At 49.2% G+C, this 19,607-nt stretch overlaps 8 protein-coding genes across 8 annotated transcripts; 3 read left to right on the top strand and 5 right to left on the bottom strand.

Annotated features, from left to right (window-relative positions):
- Positions 1 to 510: 510 nt before the first annotated feature.
- EJ05DRAFT_453066 (uncharacterized protein) lies at positions 511 to 2,196 on the bottom strand. The gene is made up of 2 exons (XM_033742420.1): positions 1,518 to 2,196; positions 511 to 1,465 (listed from the first exon to the last, which is right to left on the bottom strand). Exons 1-2 carry the CDS (start codon positions 1,960 to 1,962, stop codon positions 846 to 848), a joined length of 1,065 nt encoding a protein of 354 aa, XP_033599749.1. The 5' UTR covers positions 1,963 to 2,196; the 3' UTR covers positions 511 to 845.
- A 12-nt stretch (positions 2,197 to 2,208) lies between these two features.
- On the bottom strand, positions 2,209 to 3,829 carry EJ05DRAFT_385461 (uncharacterized protein). Its single transcript, XM_033741265.1, has 2 exons — positions 3,705 to 3,829; positions 2,209 to 3,656 (listed from the first exon to the last, which is right to left on the bottom strand). The coding sequence occupies exons 1-2, from the start codon at positions 3,736 to 3,738 to the stop codon at positions 2,275 to 2,277; spliced, it is 1,416 nt and encodes a 471-aa protein (XP_033599748.1). The 5' UTR covers positions 3,739 to 3,829; the 3' UTR covers positions 2,209 to 2,274.
- A 2,377-nt stretch (positions 3,830 to 6,206) lies between these two features.
- EJ05DRAFT_439823 (apyrimidinic endonuclease) lies at positions 6,207 to 8,209 on the bottom strand (the record flags this gene model as incomplete). Its single annotated transcript, XM_033741894.1, has 3 exons — positions 6,207 to 7,172; positions 7,217 to 7,932; positions 7,990 to 8,209. 3 exons carry the CDS (start codon positions 8,207 to 8,209, stop codon positions 6,207 to 6,209), a joined length of 1,902 nt encoding a protein of 633 aa, XP_033599747.1.
- Positions 8,210 to 8,484: 275 nt separating this feature from the next.
- EJ05DRAFT_476575 (mitochondrial cytochrome c oxidase subunit VIa) lies at positions 8,485 to 9,478 on the top strand. Its single transcript, XM_033744067.1, has 3 exons — positions 8,485 to 8,687; positions 8,759 to 8,943; positions 9,007 to 9,478. The coding sequence occupies exons 1-3, from the start codon at positions 8,522 to 8,524 to the stop codon at positions 9,052 to 9,054; spliced, it is 399 nt and encodes a 132-aa protein (XP_033599746.1). The 5' UTR covers positions 8,485 to 8,521; the 3' UTR covers positions 9,055 to 9,478.
- On the bottom strand, positions 9,323 to 12,018 carry EJ05DRAFT_531965 (anaphase-promoting complex protein; the record flags this gene model as incomplete). The annotated part of the gene is made up of 9 exons (XM_033749054.1): positions 9,323 to 9,486; positions 9,534 to 9,687; positions 9,741 to 10,146; positions 10,194 to 10,330; positions 10,377 to 10,483; positions 10,532 to 10,658; positions 10,710 to 11,121; positions 11,174 to 11,267; positions 11,316 to 12,018. 9 exons carry the CDS (start codon positions 12,016 to 12,018, stop codon positions 9,323 to 9,325), a joined length of 2,304 nt encoding a protein of 767 aa, XP_033599745.1.
- A 352-nt stretch (positions 12,019 to 12,370) lies between these two features.
- Positions 12,371 to 13,478, bottom strand: EJ05DRAFT_476574 (CIA30-domain-containing protein). The gene is made up of 2 exons (XM_033744066.1): positions 13,305 to 13,478; positions 12,371 to 13,253 (listed from the first exon to the last, which is right to left on the bottom strand). The coding sequence occupies exons 1-2, from the start codon at positions 13,384 to 13,386 to the stop codon at positions 12,595 to 12,597; spliced, it is 741 nt and encodes a 246-aa protein (XP_033599744.1). The 5' UTR covers positions 13,387 to 13,478; the 3' UTR covers positions 12,371 to 12,594.
- Positions 13,479 to 13,675: 197 nt separating this feature from the next.
- Positions 13,676 to 14,872, top strand: EJ05DRAFT_440044 (mitochondrial carrier protein-like protein rim2; the record flags this gene model as incomplete). The annotated part of the gene is made up of 2 exons (XM_033741911.1): positions 13,676 to 13,857; positions 13,909 to 14,872. The coding sequence occupies 2 exons, from the start codon at positions 13,676 to 13,678 to the stop codon at positions 14,870 to 14,872; spliced, it is 1,146 nt and encodes a 381-aa protein (XP_033599743.1).
- A 2,928-nt stretch (positions 14,873 to 17,800) lies between these two features.
- EJ05DRAFT_500834 (uncharacterized protein) lies at positions 17,801 to 19,209 on the top strand (the record flags this gene model as incomplete). The annotated part of the gene is made up of 4 exons (XM_033747041.1): positions 17,801 to 17,955; positions 18,007 to 18,100; positions 18,161 to 18,430; positions 18,484 to 19,209. The coding sequence occupies 4 exons, from the start codon at positions 17,801 to 17,803 to the stop codon at positions 19,207 to 19,209; spliced, it is 1,245 nt and encodes a 414-aa protein (XP_033599742.1).
- Between the last annotated feature and the right edge of the window lie 398 nt (positions 19,210 to 19,607).

Raw genomic sequence — 19,607 nt, 5'->3', positions numbered from 1 at the left:
TCCCTCATTCTATCCCTCATCATCTCATATATGTGTGTGGGTGTCTGTGTCAGTGTGTGTGTGTGTCGCGTCCGCCACCAAATCTATCATGTATCTCAACGTACCAAGCTATCAAGTACGTACCCACATCTCTCATCTCCGCCATCCAATCCGCGCCGCCCTCACTTTTTCTAGGAAATCTGAACTGTCATCCCTGATTGGTCGTTTGGACTGGAGAGAGGGGGGGGCAAGACGGAAGCCTTGTCTGGCGTCTGTGCATCTTTGCCGCCCAAAAGCGTTCTGTTGGCGCAATCTCTGCTGGGGTCCGTGCTAGCCGCCCTCGGCTCCTTGCTTGCTCGTGGCCCGTGCGGTCATCCTCACTGCTTGTTGCCGACTGTCGCTCGCCCTGTCATTTGTGCCTGCCCTGAACCCTGGCTACCCTTGGCTTCACACTACTGTTGGAGTATGAGGGTGAAGGTGAGGGTTGAGGTGTGAGAGAGCTTCACGGATATCTTGGACAGGATTCATAGCATTCGATTTCATTGTTATGAAGCGTTAAAAACGAGATCCTAATGATCACGCCGCTAGCTATGTACGCAAGTTGCTTGTGCTTGAGTATAGTGACCCAGTAGCATTACAAATAAGCCAGTTAGTGCTTCAGGACTTGTAGAGTGATAATGCCTTGAAGTTCAAAGCAAGATCTGAGCAAAAAGAGCCGCCGCTATGCCAAACTCAACGTGAAGACATGAAGACAAACCAGAGTGAACCCATAGAGTGTGTAAGCCCCAACGCGCCGAAGATGCAAGCTTTGGTCAGTATGCGGAAGACAAGACCCAAGTCTGAGATCTTGTGCAGGTTGACTCAGTTTAGTTCAGATCCCAGAAGGTCTCGGGAGCAAAGCTGATACCAACATCCTGAGGAATGGCAGTGAAGTTCTGGTCGAAGGAGGTACCATCGAGGGTGTAGAGATTACCGTAGTCCTGGTGATCGAACAGAGACTCCATGTTGAAGTCGACGTTGTTGACAACCGGCTGGGGCATCATGTTGGTGACTTCCATCTCCTGGGGCGCGGAGGCAACTGTCATGACCATGGTAGACGAGGCGGTCTCCTCAACTGGAAGCTCATGAGGATAACCGTTGGACTGACAGTACTCAATGACATCCTTCTCGGTGAAGCCGGAGCGGATGTTAAACTCTTCGCGGTTGGGGAAGTGCGCAGGCTGCACGAGCTCAGAGGCTTCAGTGAGAGAGTAGCCATAAGCTGAGAGATAGTTCTCTGGAGCTGGAATTCCGACCCAAGGACAGACGAGTTCAAGGAAGACTTTGATTGGGGCATTGTCTTTGCCAACGGCATCACGAATGGTGGAATAGGCAATGGCCAAGATGATCCACTCGCGACGGCAAACATCTCCTGCCCAGAGCTGACCGATAAAGGCAGAACGGAGCTTCTGTTCTCCCAAGCTGAAGAAAGCAGTGCAATGGTGAGCTGGATAAGTTAGCTGAGGTGAACATTTGAAAATGAGAATCAATGCACAAACCTCTGAAACACATGAAAGCGTTGACACCCTTGGGGCGCTTGACAGTGAGATCAGCTGCTTTTCTCATGGTAAGCTTCTTGTTGCGGCGATCTTTCTGCTCAGGCTTGATAACTCGCTCAGCCTTTGGAATGACCTGAAGAGTAGTGGAGCCATCAGCATCATCAGTGTCAGTTTCAGGACTGTTGACAACCGAGGGCGAGCTGACGACGCTGTAGTTTCCAGAAAAGCCTGGTGAATAGCCCTGGAGCTCAAGAGCAGTCAAGTTGAAGTCATTGACAGAGTAAGTATCGTTGTCATTGCCGAAACTGAAGTCCTGCGGGAGCTGGAACTGAACGATGGAAACCTTGTCGAAGAAACGGGCGAATTGGGCAGGTTTCCAGCCCTGCATCTGGTGCGTGAGGAAATCAGCAGCCCAGTCAACATGATCAAAATCAGAAGAAGACATTGCGACGATTGATTGACAAAGGCAATTGTCGAAAGGTTGGTGGAAAGTGAGGTTTAGCAAGGTAGAAGAAGTAGAGGTGAGGAAATGTTGGAGAAGTTGTATGTTGAGGTTTTTGCAGAGGAGAAAATTTTGCACCTCGCGAGCTCGATTTATATCAACAGAGAAATTAGAAGAGGCTGGTTGCTAGCGTCATTTGAATTCGTTCTTGAGCAGATTCACTTGTTGCATTTTCTGTGTGTAAAATGTTGGTAGATTCGGCGATTGCATTGTCTTGTTCACTTCCTATCCCGAACACGCTAACCCGATTAATCCTCACAACAACGCTTCTAGGCCTCCCAGATCGAGCTCAGCCAAAACATGGTCGCCGATATCGCCCAATATTTTATCTAAGTCATTCCTGTTGACCCCCTCTAAGAATTCCATATGGTGAAGCAAAGTCCACCAAACATCATCAAAGGCTTTCAACTCCATAATTCGCTCGACTTTTGAAACCTTCAAGCTAACACGACGACTCAAAATCCTACCAAAAGGAATAGCCCCACCCCGCTGGTTGTAGTTTGGTGCATCCTTGATATAACGATGATAGAATGCCAATGCCTGCTTTGCGTAACTTCTACTCAAAATTCTAGCTCTTTTCGGAAACCTATTCCGGGTTTGGCGCTTGTTATTATCAACAAGTTCAAGTTCAGGTTCAGGGGCGCGAGTCGTGAATTCTTGACGTCTTAGAACTGAGCCGTAAACCTCCTCATGACTTGCTTTGCGTCCTACGATTCGGTTCAGCTCAGGATAAGAGATTTCTGTTAGTTCGAACTTGGTATAGAGCAGCTTAGGGAATATCCTTCTTGGTTCTCGGACCTTGTGAGTTCCCTTCGAAGGAATATAAGTGGTGATCTCGTAGTATTCGAATTGGTCCAGGTCTGCGGTTTCGAATTCATGATGGTGCTCGCCATCTGCAATTGAGAGCATTTGGTTGTACTGCTCGAGAGATCTGGGGCCGAAGTAGTAAGGCTCTTCGTCGTCGTACCCAACGTGCTTTATACGAGACTCCTCTTGATCGGCCTCCCTTGAAAGTTTGCGGTAGAGTCCGTCATATCCTTGCGTACAGTAATATTCATCAGGCCACAAGTCCTCGTGATCTGACAGATAGCCCGTACGATTGAGCTCCTCCTTCTCCAGCTCCGATTCCGCATCAGCGAGCCATGTCGACCAGATACAAATGCCCCCGCGCGGCAGAACCTGCAAGCTGAATTGCTGTTGGGGAAGATTGGATGCGAAAGCGAAAGATGCGCCAGGTGCACCAGGTCGTAGGAATTGACTCCAGGGCTTGATACCCCAAACGAATGTTGGTCGAGTCCGTCTCATGTAAGCAGTGTGACCTCGCTTTATCAGCTCTCGATGTTCTTGCGCAAGCGGTGCCAGCTTTTCTATCACCTCAAGGATCACACCAGCTTTTTCAAGGAAGGGTGCCAGATTCTCAAAGAACGTATCGCGTGATTCGGTTGGTGGGAAGATTTGAGGCTTCTGGTAGAGACTTTCACACTGTATCATAAGCCGTTTCACCCTTCGATTGACCTTTGCTGCGAGCTTCGCATAATCCTCAAGGTTCTCATAATAATCTCGGAAAGTCTGATAGGGAAGATTGGCAAAGTCTTGTTTCAACTTGCTCAACATGTTGAAAGAGTAATGCCTCTGGCCTAGGAAAGGTTAGCAGAAACATGGAACGTGCATCATTATGATTCTACCTTCAATGCCTCCAGTCAGTCTGTTGAGTGCCATAACGTGATGTTTGACTTCCACTCTGTGTTGCGGTTGGACGATGTGCTATACGATAAGTTCATGGAACGGTTGTGATCAGCCTATTCAAGTCCGGCACGTGGCCGTGCCTAAAGGTAAATGGGTGACGTAGCCTAGCGTGCTGGCACTGAGACAAAGTTTTGCGGACACGAAGATTCACGACTATGACTTTCTTCTCAAGCGTGTGGTGCAGGTACAAGATCACACCCCATTTCGGACTATCGGCTCATTACTTCGAATGTTCCATTGTTTTCACATCACCACTGCACCCTCGACTCGACCTTTTCGGCAGTCGCTTACACTTGTTTTCCCATACTCATATCCCATCACATTTTACAATTTGTCCTGTCACTCGAAGCATGTTTAGCAATGACTCTAGCGGCGAAAAGAGCATCATTCATTGCAAAAGACTTGGTGGGCAGGTTTAGTTTCTTTCTTCTTCACGGATGCATAGGAGCGGACGGCAGTCTTTGGCATAGCGACGGCGAGACATTGAAAGGAATGGTATGCATGCGTTTGCTTTATTGTTTGGTCAACTCCCTCATCATGGTCTTCCTTCTTCTTGGCTGGACTGGCTGGCTGTGTTGCTTGGTCACGCTTGCATGAGCTTTGCCAGAGGCTTTGGACTCGGTCTTCCTGTAGAGAAAAGTTGGCAATGGATGGATGGATGGAGCGTTTAGATAGCAATTCCGTAGAAAATCTGGCTCAGTGCCATAGTAAAACAATGAAATCAACATCAAATACAAAACACTGGTCTCATGATGCTTTGCTTGTGGTGCTCGTCTTTTGCTTGCTATGTGACGACTGGATCTTGACCGAGTGCTATTACGATATGTGCTCGCAATGCCATCACGAGCATCGCGAGCATCTTGGCCAATGTGATTGTCTTCATAGCTGGGAGACCTTCAGCTTCGCCTTCGCAGGCCAAGGCAGTAAGGCGCCCACATCCCTCCAAAAAGTGGGAGCCCTCGCTGCCCAGATTTTTCTCGCGCTCACTACGAGGGGGGGCGGCAGCCTTTCAGAAAATTTTTGCACGGCGCTAGCACCAATGCCGGCTTCGGCGATTGCTTCAAAATGGCCTGAAACGCAATCTCCCGTCTCCCAGCCACCCAGATGACTCCTACGTTCGGGGACTGCTCGAGCTCCACCTTGTGACACCCGACATAAGGGGGGCTGGACGGGACAGGCAGCAGCGTCCTGAAGATCGGCAGATCGGTGCGACAGTGCTTAATTCGTGAGGCTGGGAATACGTAATGGCATCGGTGAGCCCAAAGAGTGAGGCTCGTAGCTATGACGGTCTTGTGATGGCCTGAGGGCCTGAGCTTGTGGACGTGGCGGCCAGGGACAGAGTGGCGGTGCGGCAGCAAGGTGAGGCAGCGAACCTGGGGATGACGCTCTGATGTACCAGACACACTGACGGCATCAACATGTGGCCAAACAGTAGTAGCAGATTTTGTCAGATTCTGCCATAGTGTGCGCGGTGCATTTGGCGTGCGAACCAAACGTCGCTATCAAACATTTGCAAAACCTCAGGTTCACCCTTGACGCTTTTTGCGCTACACTTATTCCCATCTCTAAGGCGCATCGCAAACCTACTCGTATATGCTTTCTTCAGGGATGTAAGGATATTAAGGGGTTATCGTGAGTCTTGGCATGGTGGTGTGGAAGCTTCAGTCGATGGGCCGCGGGTACTACATGATGGCGTGCATCAGTCAGTCGATAAGTCAATGGACTAGACTTTAAAGGAATCATTCAGCTGTCTTGTCAAACATGACATAATCAAATAGATACCTTGCGTAGAGTTACGAGAAGAGTCACAGTACACAAACTCAAACGACTTTGTTCATACACCGGAGTTGAGACTACAAGGAGAGTTGAGACTACAAGGAGAGTTGAGACTACATGGAGAGTTGAGACTACAAGGAGAGTTGAGACTACAAAGAGAGCTGAGACCGTAATAAGAGCATGACCACAAGGAGAGTTGGGACCACAAGGAAAGTTGGGCCCATGAGGAGAATTGCGACTACAAGGAAAATTCGGACTACGAGGAGAATTGTGACTACGAGGAGAATTGTGGCTACAAGGAGAATTGAAACTACAGGTGATAGGAAACTTTGAGGTATTTGAACGTCGAGGGAAATATAATTAGAAATTCGCTTCGTGACTGGTCGTAAGATGCTGACCTACCCTCGTCCAGCAATAAAACATATTCCTTGCTGCATATATATGCAAGATTCTACTATCCAATGATTCGCTATGGCATGTACCGCATAATATGAGAGTGGCTTGTCTCGTCAAGCCCACGCGTGCCCACACCCTTCGTTCTCACGGCTATACGATGTGTTGATATACCAAGAAATGACTCTTGAAGAACAACGAAGCTTACTAAGAAGGTACTTTTGAGGACGGCCAGAGGAACAGGCGTGTCGAATATCTTTGTTCGATGTTCTTCACGCCCTTGCGCTGTTCCAGTCACTGGACCATATGAATGTGCGACAACGCCAATCGCTACCTCTTTCCTTCTCACCCTTAGGTCCTAGTGGTCTTGCGCATATCCAGAACTCTCGACCTTGATTTGCACCTTTCTTGCCCGTCTTGAGGCTTATGCAGGGCTCCTCATGTCCCTCACATCTGGGTGGAGGTTTCTTGCTAAATAGCTTGACCCATGACAGTTTTGCGTCGTGAGGGCTTCCAGATTCTAAAGGAGGTTCATACGATGACTGTGGAGTCTTTGCTGTTGATGTGGGAGTCCTCGATCTTGCTTGCGTCGGGGAGGGTGTGCGGCAAGTGCGATGTATGGATTTTGTAGAGGGGGTTGAAGGAGAAAAGGAAGCGACGGGTCCAATTATCTCTGTATCATTCGAAGCTTGTGTGGAAGTGGGCGGAGTTGTGGTGTCTGATGCTGGTGTTCTAGAGGGACTGGGCTTGGATGGAGATAGAGGGCCATTTTGGAAGAAGTTCCGCATAGACATTTGGCCGCTAGGGCGCGCTGGACCTTTCGGTAGGCTTGTGGACTTTATACGCTTGATGGTCTTGCTCTGTGTGGATTCCGGTCGAGCGCGCTTGATGCCGTGGATGGCTTTACCGGCCCCTTTGCCATTTGATGTTTGCGCTGTACAGTCAACGGCGCTTTCGCGGGAAGACTGAGCAACAGTGTCATCGATTGTCAGTACTGCTGACTTCTGGGTGCTTAAGGACGGTCTTTTGGTGAACATGTCCTTTATATTGCGACGATTGTAGAATTCAGGCATACGACGTGCGCAGAACTCTGGCATTTCTTTCGTGTTCAGTTCTCGTTGTCTGATACTGTTTCTGAAAACCCCTTCAAGGCTCATGACATCTAGTGTTTCAGTAGGCTTTCCGTTCAAGTCGATGTTATCCTTGATAACTGCATACACAGGACAGTGATCGGAGCCCTGAAGTGTTAGTGAGAGTTGAGCCAGTACGAGGGGATGCCTACATGGAGCCCAGCCTGTATATCGGACGCCTCGAACCAGTCCTTCATGTCTAGACTGCAAAGAACATAATCGATTCGGCTTCCGAAGTTTCCAGGCCTCGCATTGACTTTAACTTCCCAATGTGTGTACATTCCCTCGCGTTCTGGATGAAAGCCTCTGCAAATGTCCCATAGAACAGGCGAATCACGCCCAGGATCTCGAGGCTGTAACACTGGCCCCCCTTCCAACAACTGATTGAAAACGCGCCGATTTGGCGAGGATATGTACTCGTCGAGACTTATGCCTCCCTTTGTTATGTCTTCCATGCACGCCGCTGTATCCTTTGGCTCCCGTGAGACGTTCAGATCGCCTGTAACGACCACACGCTTGCCCATCTTCACAAGGTTCCTGATTCTCAGATCCATTGCACACATGAACCCATAGCGAAAATCGTCACGTTGGCCATTGCTGTTGGCTGGGCTATAAATTCCAAAAAGCACGAAAGCCGGAAACTCCACAACCACGCATCGGCCTTCAGAGTCAAGGTACTTCGCGTCCACATCAACGCCCAGATCTTCTAGCTGAGCCTGCGTTGGATAGCCGCCGATACAATCTTCGGGATTCATCTCACAGTAAGGTTCATCAGAGTTTGGCGGACAGAGAACGCCAAGAAGACCTTCCTCGGCGCGAATTGGGTTGCATTTGCATTTTCTAGTGTAAATTCCAACACCAGAGTATCCTAGATCAAGTCAGTCAACCTCCAGTATGATGACCACCATGATATTCTGCTGCGCACCTTTCTTGTCCTTTGGAAGGCTGAAGTACGCATCCCATCCATCAACTAGCACATGGTGATCCTGAAGATCTTTCCGCTGTATTTTGAGTTCTTGCATGATCACAATGTCAGCTTCCAGGATATCGAACATACCACCGAGGGATTTGGCTTCCTTCCATGGTTGGTACCCGAATGGATTACGAATTCCGTTCACGTTCCATGTGGTAATGCGCAAAGGCATTGCGATCCATCAAGTCGATATATAGCGCAGCGGCGGATATTTAGAGACGTACAACTTGAGCTTAGAAGCTCATATCCGTAGGGCCTCCTTCCGGCGCGTCGTCCGGTATGTTGTTGGGTGAAGGCACACTTACGCCTCAAAGGCAGACGTCACAGTAGGAACGCGCTAAAAGCAGCAACACGTGACAGTCTAATTCGGCAAAGCGCACGCCAAGCACTAGAGGAACCTCACCTACCTAGGTACTTCGACGTCAATCCAACTTCGACGTGCTCCCATTTCCGTTGCAACTCTCCACTCCACCGACGCCCGAAGATGATGTCTCAACGTTTCACCACTCGCTCGGCACAGCTGCTTCGCGCTCAACGCTTCGCTGCTCATCGTCCCTACTCCTCTGGACCCAGCCCGTTTCAAGGCGCAGCCGACAATGCATTCAATCGCGAGCGCTGGGCTGTCAAGCAGCATGCTGCCCAAACCACCGGTATGGCAATCAACTCCCCGGAATCTTGAGAATCGGTTACTGGAAGGACTATGGCTAACATTTGCACGCAGAACTCTGGCGAAAGCTTTCTATCTACGTTGCTCTTCCTCTCATCGCGCTCGGAGTTGCCAACGCCTGGGTCCGATGGAAGGCCCATTGGGCGCATTGGGACACCCTGCCCCCTCTAGAGGAGAGGACTGAATACGCATACCAAAACATTCGGACTAAAAACTTCTTCTGGGGTAATGGTGACAAGGTGAGCAAAGACACGGCCACGCTGCCATGCAATCTTTTCCGCCGCTGACGCTTTTTCTCGCAGACACTTTTCTGGAACGACAAGGTCAACTACCACAAAAAGGACGAATAAATCATTTGTCCAACAATCACAAGGATTATCAGAAGAGAGCGAATTGCACACTGTACAGAAAGGACGATGTCAGATAGTAGATTCCTTTTGTTTAACCGTCAATTGCGGAGAGTGACGAATGCAAACTGTTTATCATCATAACCCTACACGGATACACATAAGTCGATGGTAACTTGCAGGTGCCTCGTCGCGCATGATATAAATGGCTCTGACTTGACGCCTGTAATGGTCCAGCCTAGTGACCCTCCAAAGGTACTGATTCAGAGACCTAGTCGACGATATTTTCCATCTTTTCTTGAGCTGCGTTGTGTACCGAAAGGCACTGAGCAGCCCAATCATTCGCCAAATTGTCGTCCCCCCGAACCCTTGCGATGATCGCCCTCTTCTTGAGCATTTCGCATTCACCGCGCCAGTCTTCAATACGCTTATAGTCTATGACAAGTCAGGTGGTACTCCTTGAAGAGGTATAAAAGCCATACGTTGTCTCGCCCTGTCGATATAGACCTCAGCCTTACTCACACAAGCGGTCCTTCGCCGTCCAGCCTCTTCGGCTCGCCCGGCCAAACCCATGTAGGCGTCCGCTTGGAAAGAATAGAGCAAGGCACACAGCTCAGTGTCTCCATTCTCGAGACACTACTTCATATAAGTACACGCATTTTGCTCGCTCAAACAGAGCTACGACTTACTTGTGGGATGACTGCATCCAGCATACGACGAGCAGCATCAAACTCATTCAAGTGGCTGAGAATGTTTGCGATGAATCCGATAGCTTCCCAGAAGATGGGGAAGGCTTGGAAGCGGTGGGCAGTGCTGGCAGCCCTCAATGCCACGCTGAAGCCTTTCTGCGGCTCTCCAGCCTTGGCGTATAGACGTGCCTTCATAACGAGTAGGTAAAGTCGCTGAGAGATATCAGCAGTCTCCTCTTTCAACTCATTCGCAAGTTCCTCGATAAGGTCGAAAGCTTTCGAGAGTGATCCCAATCGGATGTGGAACATGATCGAAAGCTGAAGTATCAGTGTGCGAAGATCCGGATTGAATGAGAATCCAGTAGCTAGTTGTTGAAGTATATGCTCGGCAGCCGTACGGTTGGATCTGCGTAGTGTTAGCAGCATTACTGCGTGTATACTATTGAGATTCACCTCCTCATAGCCTGCAATAGCTTCACAAGGCCGAGATAGCCCGTGATGGTCTGACTGAACTTCAAAGTCCGGTGTACACCTGGCCTGACACTCTCGAGCATTTGAATTGCATGTTCGTATCGTCCGGAGCGGGCTGCCTGTCACGTATAAGCTTCCGACATTGTTTGAGGCTCGCATGCTTACAGTAAACGACATGCGGCAAATGGCACGCAGCATCTCTTCTGTTGGAACATTGGGTCGGTAGCATTTGAGGATGATGTCGCAATAGGCACTCGCTAGATGTTCCACGCCTGTATTGTGATCAGCACAATTTTATGCACCAACGAGGATGAACCTACCGAGTCGCCCAAAGACCGCGGAATGCATGAGTAGCTGAGAGCCAAATCCTCCAGATAAATTCTCTCTAATGTTGATGTGCGAGGCTTGATATATATGTTGGAAAGCCTTGGTAATACTTCTTTCGCCCTATATTTGATAAGTATCGTCTTCGATCACGATCCTACACCAGCGGCTTACGTATGACAAGTCGAGTCTAGCCTCACTGAGGAGTGCTGAACTTAACAAAGAGAACATCTTGCTCTCTTTGGCTTTCAACTTCAGAAAATTGAGAGCATCCCTCTCAGAGCCATTCAAACCCTGATCCCTGATGCCTCGCATCTGATGGGGAAATGCTTGGTTCAAATGGTTGAGCCAACCCAAGGAGAAGTTGAGACAGCTCATATCTTGGTTCTCTCGAGCCGTTGCAATTGTTTCATTGATGGCGGATATGGCTTCGCTCAGGCATCCGAAGTCTGTCTGTAGGATTGCCATGTGCAACAGGGCGTATTGGTAAAATGTCTTCTCCCTTGCTTGCATCGTATAATCAAAGTAGCGATGAAGATTGTCAAATGCTGATGTATAGTTTCCAGCTCTCCAGGCGTCAAAGAAACTGTTCTGGAATTGAGCGTACGTCACACTTCACTCAATTTTGAAGTCTTTACCTGACAAAATGGGACAAACTCGGCACTGTGCTTGCAGGACCGACCATACCACGCAGGTTCTCTTTCATATCATGTGGCATCCGTATACCGAGCCCTGCATGACTGTGAGTGACATAGAAGTATTGTGATCTTCTACACTTACGTTGAAGTTTGTCCGCTTGGAACGCGAGTAAACGTTCGATGTCATCCGTACTACTAAGCTCCTCACTATGGATAGGCTGGTGTAAGGTTCCATACGCCACCTGGAAAAGGTCACTATCGGAGCCGATACCAAGCTCATCAATGTTAACGTCGAAGGTTATGCGAGACGCGGCTGAACTCCGCCTCTTCCATGCGGCAGCAGTAGGGCTCTTGTACTTCAAAAAAGCTATCCAGAGCTTTTGAGCATCGTTAAACTGAAGCCTTGTGAACTCCAGCTGAGCTCTCCGGACAAATGCACCCAATGGCGATGTGCGAGAAAGGACTGTTGCACTTGGTGGCGAGGAAAAGCTCGATTCATTGTCTCGTTCTTTGCTATGATTAAGCAGGTCAGTTAGGCCTGAGAAGAATTCATGAAGAGCGTGGAACGAGTCGATGGACCATAATCTATGGATCAGCAGATCGAAGACTGATTGACCAGGATGTATGGATGAAAGGGTGCTAGTAGCCTTGTCGAACTCGCTGACAGGTAAAGTGAAGCTTCTCGTTGAATGTTCATCATCTGAACCTTCTGCAAGTGGAGGTAGTAGATGAGACACAATGAATGATAGAATGGAGATCGCTCCAGAGCTTGAAATTGCGCCCTCGCAGTACAGACGCACCAGAGCCAGGAGGCCTATCTTGGGTGGCGTCAAGTAACGAGACATGTCGCGTCTATCGGTTTAACAGCATATCGCTTTTCTGTATTAGTTACTGAGCACAGAATTCTCTAATTGGTCTGTAAGCCGCTAGCGAGAGCAAGTCAGGCTTCCATTCTTGACGTCAGGTCAGTAATTGAAGTGTGCACCAGCATCCCCGCAAAACACACCGTAGTAAAGGACTTTGATACGGGACTCGAATCGAATTCTTCTATCTGAATCCAGTCATAAAATCCCAGCTTTATATGTGATCACCGTCGAAGTGCTAGAGTTGTAACTTGGCAAGGGAAAGTGTGGCCACTCTGGTGCAAACGCTGAGGTGTGAAAACGCGGTATCACGTGCTGACGTGATGGAACAGACCGAATGTTTCAATCTACCCGTGGACGTTAATTACATCCCTTGGAGCAGAGGCAGAGTAATCAGGGCCTTGGCAAGTATCACGATTATTATGTGACACCATACTTATGCGTAGATATACATTTATATGCATGCAGCATCGCTAATCCATTTTTGACCGCCTAACACCAGTATGTATGTTTTACCCAAGTGCGCCCATCCAAGAAGACGATTTCTGCCGTAATGCATTATCGTTGCTCAACAGGCTGTTCCGTGCCTTGATAGTCCTCTTCCACTGGTCTTGGGTCCTCATTTGTGGCCCACATCTTCGCTATGCTCAAATCATATGTGCCAGGTACACGATCGATGATACTGATACCAATACTTTTAACATACTGCCGGTTCATTTCTGTTTGGGGCTCGACAGCCAATCCATGATTTGTTCTCACAAAATCATCCCAATTTATCCATGCCGTCTCCCATTCACCCGGCTTTTTAGCGTACAGACGATGCTGATGTATATCTGTAGGAACGATAGATTTGGTTTGTAGGTTTATGTAGTATTTACGTGCGTCTGACTTGAAAAGTACAGCTAGATATCGGTATCGATCGGTATTCCAGGTAGGTCTACCAAACAGAGTTCGCTGCTGGTCGCGTGTTCTCCAGCCGGCAAAACCAGACCTCTGTATCTCTGGCCTATTTGGTGGTAGTTCAAGAGATATGTTGCCATGAAATCGAGCATGTGAAGGCTGACCAGGGGCCACAGCATGGTAATCGAGGTCTGCTGTTGAGAACCCACTGAGATGAAAGTCGCCCATGACTTTGCATTCTTCGATCTTGTCGGGCGAATCGAAATTTATCAAATGGAGGGGCCCCGACGGTTCACGGGCATTTTCAAACGTCACAGCTGGTGAACCCATGTCAGAAGTGTGTCCTCATCACGATGAAGAGCACTTACCTTGTCGCGTAAACGTAGCAGCCTCTTCGAGTGTTCTCTTCCAGAACCCAGCACGTGCAAGACAAGCATACGTGGGGATCATAATGATATCGAGCTGAGTTTTTTCGGGGTGCGGTCAACGATTCCAAACATCAAAGTATTAGGTACCGTGGTGGATAGCTACACAGCACGTCTCTGACGGGAATGGCGGCGGTGATCTCACGATCCCGTAGCTAGACCCACTTAAAATTCTAGCTTCGGTGCCCTTTCGAACTATTGTGCAAGGTCTCTTCCAAACACCCGTCTCTATCGCAAGATTATCGACCAGCTTATAGAAAAGTCTTTACGCATTATTTTTCATCTTCCCCAGACTCTTCATCTCCGCCACTTATATGATTTTCGACGCGCCACCCAATCCGGAAGCGCAACATGCGCGCACTGCGGTAGAGCACGCTGCTTTGCCGCAATCAAGAGAAGTCGGAGATGCCGTCTATCCAGTATCAAGCGATGGTTCAAGGTTGGGAGCAAAACCTTCACCCTTTGCCAAATCATGGGCTCATCTCGTCGCTGGAGCGTAAGCATCAGGCAATATACCGCGCAAGTATCATAGCTAAAGTCTTTGCAGCGCAGGCGGAATGGCGGCAGCGACACTGACAGCACCGTTAGACGTATTGAAGACTCGGCTGCAGTCTACCTATTATCAACAGCAACTTGTTGCTTCTAGACACGCGCGAGGCTTACCCCCGATTGAGACGATGTCTTTCACGCGCAGTTCACTCCTCCACGTCCGCGAAACATTTCAGATACTATTCGCGGTTCCACGTGCAGAAGGGTGGAGAGCGCTGTTCAAAGGTCTTGGTCCGAATCTTATAGGAGTCGTACCTGCTCGCGCAATCAACTTCTATGTTTACGGCAATAGTAAAAATCTCATCAGCGCCCATTTCAATGGAGGGAAAGAGACGGCCTGGGTACATGTATGCTCTGCCGCCTCTGCAGGACTTGCAACTGGGACTGCTACAAATCCTATATGGCTAGTGAAGACGAGACTACAACTCGACAAAGCCAATGCTCGCGTAACTGGTGGACGGCAATATCAGAATGCATTGGACTGTACGCTACAAACAGTCCGCACAGAAGGCATCAAGGGGTTGTACCGCGGCCTTACGGCAAGTTACTTGGGCGTCGCGGAAAGTACGATGCAGTGGGTTCTGTATGAACAGGGCAAGTTATACCTGGAAGAGCGACAAGAGCGACAAGAGAGGTCCGGAAAAGCAAGGACTGCGTGGGATGACACAGTATCTTGGACTGGTCAACTCTTCGTTGCGGGCGGAGCGAAGTTTGTGGCCGCGCTTGTCACTTACCCGCACGAGGTCGTCCGCACGCGATTACGACTTGCCCCAACGGAGAATGGCCAAATTAAGTACACCGGACTTGTACAATGCTTTAAACTCATCTTCAAGGAGGAGGGCATGGCAAGTCTATATGGTGGTCTCGTGCCTCACATGCTACGCGTTGTACCCAGTGCTGCGATCATGTTCGGCACCTACGAATCTGTTTTGAAACTTCTCGGCTCAACCTCGAAAGTGTGAAGGTTGAACCGGTCTGGACGTTTCCATCTTCTTATGCATGAACGGTAAACTGTACGATATTTTTCGCATTGTATGGCGCATACTGGAGCGCTATGGTACTCCTGCATTTCCTGGGCATTGGATATTTTTATGACTCGGCCTATGAAAGACTTTGGGCCGACGAGGTCCATTGAGACGCGAGGAGGCTTGATAATTGTACAAAGGGCGAGTGCTCCTCTCATCTCCGCTTAGATCTTTCATTACAATCTCCTTAATAGGCCGTGACATGCCGGCTTGCACAGTTAGTATAGTTCCGACCACTCGAGCTCGTGTCCTGAGGCTGCTCGTGGTAGAAGTAGTTAAAGCACCCACCCGAAAGCTTAAATTTCCACGAGTCGAGCCAATGATAGAGGGTCAGTCTCATGCGAGCAACAAGGCTCTACCGATAGAAGGAAGAAATACGGATCCTGCTCTCGTAACTTGAGTCAAGCAGATGAGATACGCTCTAGGGAAAGCGAATGATTACTTCAAAGATGACTGGCTTTGTACCCATTACCCGGATGATGGAGATCGTGGGATTCCGATTAAGCTGCCACTTCCACACGTTACAGCTCCACGTGGTGTCAAGCCAAAGCCAGCTCGACTAGCGTTGTTCTCGAAATGAAAGGAAGCTCCTTGTCTTACAACTACGTTTCGTGTATTCAAATGCGATGCTACCACATACTGCGTTTGTCCTTCTCACCACTCATGTCGCGATCCATGCGTCGAGTGCCCTTGTCTGCCCTGTCGTCCCTAAGGGCTGAACTCTGAAGGCTGATGGCTGAGCACGAGCACGCACAGCTTGCTAGGATAAGGATCTAAGCGACGCTGCAGATCTCGAAACCACAGCCAAGCCCACGGTACAGATGTGACAAGGGCCACGACTCGACGATGACAATTACAAGACGGTCCAAAAACCGAAGATGAAATACTGTACACGAATTCGCAAAGCAAGATGGTCGAATCGCAGCAAACCATAATTAGTCAAGACGGCGAGTCAAGACGCTGGGGTCCCTGACCTGCATGGACCTCGAGCCGCGGCGTCTGAAGGACAACGCTACGTACACAGTACTAAGGGTCAAAGGGGGAATGGAATAGTATGCACACGATAGTGCTGCCTAGTCGCCGTGGCCGGTAGTAATTAATCAGTAGTAAGTACTATGTACATTACCATATGTCAAGGTGTTCTGTTGTTAGTGGGAGCGCAAACTGATACCAGGTTTGGTCGACGAAAGCGTCTGGAGACTCGGCACTTCCACCACTATTTACACATGGGGGCTCGAAAGGTCCCACAGGTCTGAGGGGCGGACTGCGGGTCGGCATCCCAAATGTCAGTCGACGACATCAGTCCATGATAATATCATCCCATCCATGATACACGCTTGGAGAATGGATCGCGCTCGGATCAGGTGTCGCTGCACAGCTCTAGGCACATCGGCGTTTGGGACATCATGCGATCACCCCTGAACTCGACATCCGACCAGCCCATCCGTCCGTCAGCACGAGGCCTTATCCGAACACCTCCTGGCGTATATTACCACTCTGATTTTGCTACCCGCACGGGGATCATGGATTGATGGATACGAGCCCAGGCTGCCCAGCATTGATCCCACCAATTTCATTCTCTCACCAACAGCATCTATATCACATACGGACAGGATGAAGTGAGCGTCGGATAATTCTCGGCACGCCAGTACCCTCCCTCAGGCTCCAGCTCCCTGGTCAAACATGCAAGGCACAAAGAGGCTATATTGTATCAATTGATGCACTTAAGTCGTGTGTGAATTATGCGCCAGGACCTACTGTGCGTGTGAACCATTTAGCCAATTCTCGAACCCAATGTACTCTTCAGCAGTAGCAATGTTATAAAACACTATGTACTATATCATCGCGTTACCACAACACTGCTGCTCTACTGTGTACATGGATAGTACCATGCTCACAGTAATATGCAGGCAAGGCTACGGCTACTTCTTTGAAGCGGTTCCTGTTTTCTCCGGCCCGCCGCGGGAGTTTCGCAACGAGACAGATCGACATGTTGTTGCATTGGGGGCGAGAACAGCCTTCCACTCGGAACCACGTTGAATATATGTTCATCGCAGTTCATCGCTTTCCTATCCTCCACGGTCGAGGTTCACACGATCTTCATTTCCGAAGGCTAAGGGGGAAGATGTAGCCCATAGCAATGATGCATTAGATCCAGATGCATTATCATGGTCGGGCATTTATGGGCAGCAGGCCAAGAGCTCTGGCCATGAATACTCCTGGTACGTGGGTGCAGAGTCACGTATGGTACTCGTGGGTATAACCATAACTATTTATATATATGTTTGTATGCGTAAGGCGGGAGAAGCCAAAAGCGTCAGATAGCGTCAGATGGCGTGCACGCACCGAACCCGGTCTCTTCTAGCGCATCCACTTTGGGACTGACCGAGTGGAGAGTGTTGGTCAACAAGTGCCTGGTGGGTATCGAGGTAGAAGATTCCTTGCACACAGCAAGGTGGACCCAAGGGCCAAGACTGAACCTTGCACTCCAAACGTCCGGGATACAGACCGCATGCAGAGAAGCGGGCGTGGCCATGTGGGCGGGTGGTGTGAGTACGCACAATTACATAGTATTACATAGAGCCGCCATCTGGCAACTACACGCAACACATACAACCTTAAACACACCTGAGCTTTACACCTACTATTAGTGAACCTCGCCGCTATCATTGTTCATATTCCATTGCTCGCCACTGTTCACTTTCGTAGGACAGTAACGCAGCACAACAACACAGCAAGAGTCACGTAGCATGGTGGACGTCTCTTTCTAGTCCCAGCTCATCCAGCTGACATCTATCTTTTACACTGTATTTCCTTCGTTACCTACGTAAACTTGCCAAGCACCACTGCTCCTAGGTCTCCATCATGTTGGATGTGTCGCTTTTGAAACCAGACCAAACCTCTCTCTCTCCACTGCCGGATGGTCATTTTAAAGGTTTAATAGCAGTTACCTTCTTTGGATTCTTGTCATTCGCTTCATCGTTCGGCTTGTTGGTTCTTCTCTCTTATAGATTGATTTCGTAAGTCTCCCAACACAGATTAACCTAGGCTCTGTGCTAACCTCGAGACAGTTGGATGAGAGCCGGAAAAGGATCCAATCAGTTCGCTATTCTCATCTTCAACTTAATCCTCGCGGATGTTCAACAATCGCTGGCGTTCCTTCTGGTGAGTAATTGCCGCAAATATCCCACGTCGTCGCTGGTCGTGTGAGCTAACAAGATGCAGAATGCAGAATGGCTCGCCGGTAACGCTATCAACGTGACCTCGAACTCATGTTGGGCCCAGGGATGGTTCATCTCAACAGGTGACCTATCAAGTGGTGTGTTCTGCCTCGCCATTGGCCTTCACACATTCTCTACAGTCATCCTGAATTATCGCCTCCCGATGCCATACTTCTTATCAACGGTCCTGATCTGCTGGGTCTTTGTCTATGTGGCATCTGTGATTCCAGTAATCATGTATCCACATGACATATATGTTCGTGCTGGGGCTTGGGTATGTGACTTTTGGCCACCGCATCTCCGTCTCACATTGCTAACTATCAAAAGTGTTGGATCAACAGCTCTTACGGTGACCTCCGCCTGTGGACCCATTACTTCTTTATCTTCATCGCAGAGTTTGGCACCGTCTTCATCTACGCCAGCATTTACTTTATGTTAAACCAACGCATACGGTCCAGTTCGTTCTCGGTAGATGAAGCAAAGAAAGCAAAGCAAGCTGCCAAACTCATGGTCGTCTACCCGCTCGTATACGTAATATGTACCGTCCCTCTTGCATCAGCACGTATGGCGAGCATGAGCACCCGCATGTCACCCTCGGTCGAAGTCCTTTGTTTCGCTGGTAGTATGATCACGAGCAATGGCTGGATGGATGTCCTGCTCTACACCTTGACAAGGAAGATCATGATCTTCGGAGATGAGCCGCCCGAAGATAAGATTGGTCTGGAAACATTTCAGATACCTGGCGTCATAGAATCACGTTTCGGAACGACCACAATAATTGTAGCTGCTGGAGGAGGCAAGGGTAGGAACAAAGGCCGGGGGCTTAGCCGACACAACAGCACAGACCATCTAGTCAGCGATATCCACTACCTCAGGGGCGTGAAGACATCGACCACTGTTGAGGTGCGTACCGAGCCTCTGGAATTAGGAGATATCCAAGAACTGTCCGAAATCGATGCGAGGAAGAATCCGTCAGCCTCGAAGGAACGCGGGAGCTTCGACTCGAAATGTAATGATTCTATAGAGGGCCAGGAATGGCCGAAACCGTTCTAGACGGATTTCATCAGTGTTGGCGTTGTTTTGATTATCTTGGGAGTATCTAGGGGTTGGTGCATAAGTGTGGGGTTCATCAATGTGCATCACTGCCTGTGCTGGGAGCTGGCGGTTATTTGAATTACGACGGACATGGCATAAGAGTTGTACGTACCACTCACGAAACGAAAGATGTAAAATAGACTACTTCTGGAGCAGAAGGCTTTATTAAGAAGACTAGTGAAACTCTGTAGTCGCTATCACATTCGTTTTTTCCTTTGTGATAACCAACACTGGACGAAAAGCAGTAGCTGAAATCCGCCTAACACTTACTTACTTTAGTAGCCACCCAACGATCGCACGACTGAGCAGATGTGGAGACATTTATTGCCATTGGCAAAGATGTCAGCGACGTTACG

The sequence above is a fragment of the Pseudovirgaria hyperparasitica genome, assembly GCF_010093815.1.
Source record: "Pseudovirgaria hyperparasitica strain CBS 121739 unplaced genomic scaffold EJ05scaffold_9, whole genome shotgun sequence".
NCBI lineage: Eukaryota > Fungi > Ascomycota > Dothideomycetes > Acrospermales > Acrospermaceae > Pseudovirgaria > Pseudovirgaria hyperparasitica.
This window is presented reverse-complemented; position numbering and strand designations above follow the sequence as displayed.